At 40.2% G+C, this 8,471-nt stretch overlaps 1 protein-coding gene across 1 annotated transcript; it reads left to right on the top strand.

Moving 5' to 3' along the window:
* Positions 1-1,096: 1,096 nt before the first annotated feature.
* Positions 1,097-4,502, top strand: LOC107731850 (uncharacterized). The gene is made up of 8 exons (XM_016543047.1): positions 1,097-1,247; positions 1,371-1,454; positions 1,586-1,601; positions 1,757-1,769; positions 2,093-2,287; positions 2,999-3,078; positions 3,186-3,240; positions 3,588-4,502. The coding sequence occupies exons 1-8, from the start codon at positions 1,097-1,099 to the stop codon at positions 4,500-4,502; spliced, it is 1,509 nt and encodes a 502-aa protein (XP_016398533.1).
* The last annotated feature ends 3,969 nt before the right edge of the window (positions 4,503-8,471 follow it).

The raw sequence follows: 8,471 nt of genomic DNA, 5'->3' as shown, positions 1-8,471 counted from the left end.
CTTCCCCTAAACTGTTAGCATCTTTTGATGCTAACAGTGCTACTGATACTTTCTGCTCCACTCTTACATCTTGTTTAGACACTGTCTGCCCCTTGTCTTCCAGGCCAGCCCGTACCACCCCTTCTGCCCCTTGGTTATCTGATGTTCTCCACGATCATCGTTCTAAGCTCAGGGCTGCTGAAAGGGTGTGGTGCAAATCCAAAAATCCTACTAACCTTAATGTGTATCAGTCACTCCTCTCTATCTTCATGCTAATGTCTCCACTGCTAAAAGGACATACTACCATAACAAAATTAACAATTCGTCTAACTCTCTCATACTCTTTAAAACATTTTCCTTGCTCCTTTGTCCTCCTCCTCCCCCTCCTGCATCAACTCTTAATAGCTGACGACTTTGCCAATTTTTGATTAATAAAATTAAAAATATCAGTGCACAATTTTCCACACCACAATCTGTCAAGCACTTCTTACCAGCAAACATACACTCATTCACATCCTTATCTTCACTCTCTGAGGCAGAAGTCTCCAAACTGCATCTCAGCTTGTCCAACGGACATTTCTTGCTGGATGAAGGACCATCACCTTCAACTAAACCTTGCCAAGACAGAACTGCTTGTGGTTCCAGCAAACCCATTGTTTCATCACAATGTCACCATCCATTTAGGTACATCAACCATAACTCCTTCAAAAAGAGCCAGAAACCTTGGAGTTATGATTGATGATCAGCTGACTTTCTCAGACCATATTGCTAAAACTCTCCGGTCCTGCAGATTTGCTTTATTCAACATTAAGAAGATTAGGCCCTTTCTTTCGGAACATGCTTCGCAACTCCTTGTTCAAGCTCTTGTTCTGTCCAGACTGGACTATTGCAATGCTCGCTTGGCAGGTCTTCCAGCCAGTTCTATCAAACCTTTACAATTAATCCAGAATGCGGCAGCAAGATTAATTTTTAATGAGCCGAATAGAATGCACGTCACACCTCTGTTTATCAATTTGCACTGGCTACCAATTGACTCTGTGCACAAGCGTAGTGACAAACTTCCGCTGTCACCAGAAGTCGGGATGTCAGCTTCCGGTTTGCTCTAGCACCGCGCAAAATGTCAGTGTTTACAAGATGTCTTCAAGATCTGCCTAAAATAAGCATTAGCGATGTACACCGCATCGTTGATGCCTGGTCCCCTGCTCCAACAAGCAAGCGGAACAAGGGATTCAAACTCTACATATCGAGTTATATCCACAACTACGAGGGTAAGTAGTTTAATCTAATGTGGTGTGCCGACAGCTAGCGGCTAAGCTAGTTAGTGACGTGTTTATTTTTAGTGTAACGTTAGTATAGAATTATCAGTTGTATTAACTTTCTCACCCTCTCAGTTTCTAATAAAGATCAGGGCACAGGTGAAGTCATTGTCAGGTCCTTGTGCTACAGATCCATGAGGAAAGCTGAGAAACCTCACAGTTTGAGTGTATGGTGAAGCTAGGACTTATAAACCAACAGTTATAGGCTTGTTACTTTAATAACCCGACGTTTCTAATGTTCCTGGGAATTTAGCTAAGGTAATTCATGTTTAATATAACTCTTAAATCAGTACGTAAAATTGACAGGTGAGTATACCTTGCTGGTCCCCATTCGGGTTACTGCATGTGTTCTTGTTCATGTTATAACTTGTTACTTATTAGAACACGGTGTTCCTGTTGTTCCAGGGGATTGAGCTAAGGTCATTCAGGTTTAATGTAACTTTCAAATCTAATGAAAACAGTTTTAGTAGGCAGGTAAGTTTACCTAGCCAGTCCCCTCTGGGTAAAATACGTTCTTGTTCAAGTTTTCCTCAACTCAGTGATTCATTTAAGACGTAGGGCCTAATCTTGTGTTAAAGGTATTAGGCTATAATTTTTCAAATAAACGATTATGGATTTTGATCTAAAGCTGTTGTCACATTACACAATATAATCTAATCTAACATATAGAAATACATGACATTTGGTCTGTTTATATTGAATATTAGATCTAAAATATTTTAAACAAGATTACGTCCTTGATTAAACTGACCAACCTAAGATAAATAAGTATTTACTATGATATTTTACTTGTGCAGGTGGTACTAAAAGAGTCAAGTCCTGTTGAGCTGATTCAACACAGCTGCACATGTGTTGCTGGAGCAGCATTATGCAACCACTGTGTTGCTTTGCTGTTCCAGTCAGCACATTACTCACAGCTGAATGTGCCAGTGGTCTCTCCTGTGCTAAGCTGTACTGAAGGGGAACAGCAGTGGCACAAGCCCAGAACTTTGGTAAGTTTGCATTTAAGTATAGACCTGTTGGCTATATTTTCTAACTACACTGAACAAAAATATAAACGCAACACTTTTGTTTTTGCACCCATTTTTCATGAGCTGAACTCAAAGATCTAAGACTTTTTCTATGTACACAAAAGGCCTATTTCTCTCAAATATTGCTCACTAACACAGCTTTAGACAGATTTGTGAACAATATTTGAGAGAAATAGGCCTTTTGTGTACATAGAAAAAGCTTTTGTGTACATAGAAAAAGTCTTAGATCTTTGAGTTCAGCTCATGAAAAATGGGTGCAAAAACAAAAGTGTTGCGTTTATAATTTTGTTCAGTGTATATATATATATATATATATATACACACTGAACAAATTTATAAACGCAACACTTTTGTTTTTGCCGCCATTTTTCATGAGCTGAACTCAAAGATCTAAGTCTTTTTCTATGTACACAAAAGGCCTGTTTCTCAAATATTGTTCACAAATCTGTCTAAATCTGTGTTAGTGCGCACTTCTCCTTTGCCGAGATAATCCATCCACCTCACAGGTGTGGCATATCAAGATGCTGATTAGACAGCATGATTATTGCACAGGTGTGCCTTAGGCTGGCCACAATAAAAGGCCACTCTAAAATGTGCAGAACAAAAGTGTTGCGTTTATATTTTTGTTCAGTGTACATTTAATTTCCAACTGTATCCTGAATAACTTGATAGGGTATAAAGCCAGGCCCTGTGGAAAAGATGGTTGTGCTGTCTGCTAAACCAAAGTCTAGAGCAACAACAGAGGGAGTAAGGTAAAAACTGAATATTGTAGATTTTTTACAATATGTTGCATATTTAAAGTAAAATACCTGTGTGGATAGGCCACTTTCCACTCATGAAAGTTTTATGTTCCACACAGGAGCACACTCTACAAAGGCCTGAGTGGAGATATGCCTGATCTATCTGTCCTTCAGGTGAGTAGGGATAAAACAATATCAAATTTCACAGTACAGTATAATATCCTATCAACCAAAATCTGTATACTAGTATATTAATACGTTTTTATTTTCCTTTCCCTTTTGATTAAATTTACTATGGCCCCTCGATTATGCAAACAAGTTTTTTGCTTTGAAGAAAAAAAACAATTAAATTGAAATCAATAGGAGAATGTTCACACACGGGTCCTCCATTATGAACTTATGTTACATGCATTGTGAATAGGAATTACAGGGAAAGTTACAGGTATGATAATTGTGGTTGTTTTATATTATATATTATTATATTTAGTATATTGCTAATCAGTATATTATTATTTTCCCAGGTGACAGAGGTATATAAAGATTTCCCCACAGCTGAGGCACCAATGATCTGCAGTATGGGCATCAGCTGTGAAATTCCCCTGGTCGACTCTGCCCTTGGCAAGGTTCAAGCCGGTAGTCCCTTGTCCTACCAACAACCTGCAACAGCAAAGAGAAACCTGTCCTTCCATGCTGCCCCACCACGTCCATCTGTACCTCTTCAGCATTACCGCCTACAGCAATCCAGTTGCATGTTTGTCTGCACTGAACCACAACAGCTACATCATAGGAGTCTGGAAGTCACCTGGGATATAGCGCACAATTTTGAATGTGCTACCAGAGACCAAAGTTCATGTACTGAATGGCATCAGCTAAGAAGGCATAGACTGACTGCCTCACGTTTCAGGGAGATCTGCCAGGTTCGAGAGAACTCTGAAGAAAGCCTGGCTAACCGGATACTGCAAGGAACCCGTCAGATGGCGGCTATGAAGAGGGGGCTCGAATTAGAGGCAGATGCTATCTGGGAATACTGTCAGATGAAAAGGGTGAACCACTACCCCTGTGGATTTGTCATTCATCCCGATGCTCCTTGGCTGGGGGCGTCTCCAGATGGGTTCATCTTTGACCCTTCAGACCCATGTCAGTTTGGGCTGATTGAGATGAAATGCCTGAGTGTTAAAAGCTATGTTGACTGCCCATATCTCAAAATGAAGTCAGGCAAATTGGAGCTACAACAAACACATGCTTACTACTGGCAAGTACAGGGGCAGATGTTAATAACAGGAATGAATTGGTGTGATTTTGTAGTTTCAGCTGAGGAAGATGTACTCATTCAAAGAATTTATAGGGACAATGGTGTTTTAGATGTGATCAGAGAGAAAGTAGACAGGTTTTATTTCTATGTCTATTTGCAGAAATGTCTAATGCTTCAGGAGTAGGGCTGCAACTAATGTAAATAAAAAGAGTTGTTAATTAATTTAATAGACAATAATAGATAACCAATCAATCAGTTGTGTAATTGTTGCAGCTCTATGCAGGATTGAAATAAAATGCACTTAAATGTTTTTTTTTTTTAACCATTAAAAGTGAAAATGAACGTTAAGTTATGATTGAGCACAATTCAAGTTTTTACCCCCCTCAAAAAAGACCAGTCAATTATTACTGTAACTAAATGATTACATGACCATGCCTGTGATTTGATTTATTATTATTTTTTATTTCGCACCTTTAATTTTTTTTACAAAAGATAAATGACATCAAAGGAAATTTACAAAATGATGTTATTCTTATGAATTATGTATGTTGGACACTGAAAAATAGTTTATATTGATTTAGTTAGAAGAAGATACGGCTACAATATCACACTTCTTATTTCCATTTCTTGACCAGAGGTCCATTTTGGTAATTCGAGAGGAGACAAGCAACTGTGAAGAGTTGGTTTATGCTCCCTGCAATGGAGAGAGGGATAGTGGTGTCAAAGAGTTTATTCTCTTTCACTCTTCTGATTATTCTTTCGACATGCACCCTCAAACGGGCAATGGACTGTGTCTTCAGAACATCCTCCTCTGACATTTGGGCCCGCTTGGAGAGGAAGGCAGGACGATGAACAGTCATCCACCAAGGACAAAGGTCATCCACCAAGAATCCTTTGTCCACCATGATGGCCATGTCAGGCGTTAAGATCGATGTAATCTCTGACTGACGAAACACCTCCCTGTCACTCATGGAACCCTCAAAGAGCGCCGACACAAACGTAAGGGCTCCATGAGGGTACATGCCCACCATAGCTTTAAAGGTGCAGTGGGACTTATAGGTTGAGAAAACTTCGCTCTGAAGGAGCAAGGATGAAGGTGTTTGACACCGTATCTCTGTACAATCAAGGATTACTTGTGTGTCGCTGTAAATGCCCTCAACGTCATGTGGAAGACTGGCCTTCACAGCTGCAGGAGACATCCATATACCGACCGAGCCCAGTAAGCTGTAGAGGAAGTTGACCCAGGTAATGATGATTCGGCTGACTGTTGTTCGGTGGATGTTAAATCTGTGACTCAACTCTCTTTGGGTACAGCCAGTGGATAGGTATGTGAGGAAGAGAAAGAGCTCATCTATCGGTAGCAATTTTTGGGAGGAGACATGCTTAATGAGTGTTAATTCAAAACCATCCTTTTCATGCTTAGGGGTGTGGGGGGCTGTTGGTACTTACAGTTGGTCTGGTTAAAGGGCTTTCAGTTGTTGTGCTAGTGGCATCGGTTTTCTTTGACCTGGTGACTCTAACTATTTTGGCTGTTGCTGCCTTGATCAGGTTCCAAAACGCCATCAGATGCTCGTATGAGGAGAATCTAAAATACAGTATTACAACTGAAATCAGTTGTCTTGTCATACGTGCTCAAGAATATGATTAAGATGACAAAGAGAAAATAATTACTTGGCCAGTTAATCAATCAGTAAACAGTTATGAGTAGATGTTGATATTACAACTATCTTACCTGGTGTGAAATCTGATGTATTCAGGTGACGAAGCAAACCGTTTAAGTCCAAAGGAGTGATGAAGATTAAATGTTTGGAGCTGCTCTCTCAGCATCTCGATTTCTCTCAACGCACCTTCATACTGCTCCCGGTCCACACATACAGTACGGCTGGCCTCGTAGTCGTGGTCCACGACCATCGGAACCATGACGGGATGACCGATGTCCTCCACAGGCCCCGCCGAGTCAGGTGCCGGACTTGGCGGTCGAGATCGGTGTTCCCAAACACCGGCCCGTGACTTCGTAGTGTAGTTATTCCACTCGAATAACGATGGAACAGAGCCTGCTGCTAAAACCCGTCTACCCTTAGCAGTAGTGTGGATTTCATTATCTTGAAAATGTCGGCTGCATACCTTGGTGTGGGGGGTCACTGAAAATCCCACCCTCCTTATTTTGTGCAGCCACCGCGCACGAAGGCTGGTCTTCTTGGGGAAGCGGTGGAAGCTCAAATGACTGTTATACAGACCTGAAGCCGAGCAAAGTGGCACACAGCAGTGATTCGTATATTTAACCTCAGTTCTCTGAAGTTTAAATAAGTCACGCACATTATATTTCTTTTTTCGTACAGCAGCACTCATCTTGTTTGTTTACAGATGCGGATGAAGACAGGAAGTAAACCGGAAACTGATATCCCGACTTCTGGCAACAGCGGAAGTTCGTCGCTACGCTTGTGCACAGAGTCTATAGCTGCTCGCATAAAATTCAAGGCATTGATGTTTGCCTACAAAACCACCACTGGCTCTGCACCCCTTTACCTAAATTCATTACTTCAGAATTATGTGCCTCTAGAAGCTTGCGTTCTGCAAGTGAACGTCGCTTGATTGTGCCATCCCAAAGAAGCACAAAATCACTTTTACGGACTTTTAAATGAAATGCTCCCTCCTGGTGGAATGACCTGCCCAACTCAATCAGAGTAGCCGAGTCCTTAGCCATCTTCAAGAATCGGCTAAAAACACATCTCTTCTATCTTTATTTGACCCTCTAACTCTAGCACTCTCTATTCTAATTATATTCTTTAAAAAAATATATATAAAAGCGTCTGCTAAATGACTGAATGTAAATGTAAAACCCAAGAACCAGGTGTGTTGAATGAAGACCAGGAGTCAGAGATGCAATCAACTGAAGTTAAATTTACTGAAGAAAATAGTTTGCAGTTTCATCAGCAGAAGTCAGCTTCAATACTCGCGAGGAGTTCGTAGGCCGCTCTGCGTACATGTTAACAACACCAGTAATTATACTCTAACAGAGGTTGCTAATGCTATTACATAGGTGTAGTCAATACATAGGTGAAACGGATTCTGATTGGTCAGTTTACGGAAAAACAAGTAATCTCTTAACAGATGCACATAAAATTGATAAACCATATCTCCGAAGGTTATTTAGATGACAAGTGATTAGTATTAGACACCAGGGTGATGGAAGATATCCATATGGTCTTTACGCATGGGTGCCATTTGTAAATCTCCCTGAAGACTGGTAGCAACTGGTCCTGCGCAAACAGATAACAACACACATACATAGAGCAACACTGATCTCCGTCAAGGTCGGGTTATGTTATTACTCTTATCATCTACACACAGTCAGGGAGTCTCTTCCTTGAGAGAGAAAGAGGGAGAAGATTCAGTCCATATTCAGCACATTCTTTTACATACAGACATATAAAACCACCTAAATGTTTGGGGTACACATTGGTCACGTAGGCAAGAGGCCCCAGTGACCTCTATGGCCAAGGCATTCAGTGACCTATTGAACCGGAGAGGAGAAAGCCAAAGTTCACATATGGAGAGGCCCGTTTTTTCACATTAAAGGGACACAGACACTTTCCAACAGCAGTATGCATACATTTCTTTGTGTTTACAACTAATATGTGGTAACTAATAACTTTATTCAATCAACTACACTCTATGAGGTTAAATACTGATTAATAACTTGATTAATAATCACACAAGAGATAATATAATTGATTTTATTATGAAGGCCATGGTAGATCGACATCCACTACATCAGTGGAGTTTTTTTTTTACTATTTGAGCAAATAGGAATGCAAAAAAATTAATATTTATGGTAGTCTCCCATTCACTGCCACAGTTTACCCAACTATGAAGACTTCGCTGCTGAGAAACCATGAAATGTGTAAAAGGTCAATAGGCAACATCATGGCTTTCAGAACTAAAACTATTCCTGATACAAACAGAATGAGCATAAAATAAAAATGGACAATAACAATGACTACGTTTACATGGACATCAGTAATCTAATTATTTACCTTATTCTAAATAAGCCAATATTATGATTAAGGTGTTTACATGAGTTGCTTTTAGAATATTCCTTTCATGTTCCCATTTTACATGTTATAGTACATAGTTCGATTAATGGCACACG

Source organism: Sinocyclocheilus rhinocerous, unplaced genomic scaffold (assembly GCF_001515625.1).
Source record: "Sinocyclocheilus rhinocerous isolate Xijiao unplaced genomic scaffold, SAMN03320098_v1.1 scaffold6427, whole genome shotgun sequence".
NCBI classification, from domain to species: domain Eukaryota; kingdom Metazoa; phylum Chordata; class Actinopteri; order Cypriniformes; family Cyprinidae; genus Sinocyclocheilus; species Sinocyclocheilus rhinocerous.
Note: the sequence above shows the minus strand (reverse complement) of the source record. Positions and strands in the feature narration are given on the sequence as shown.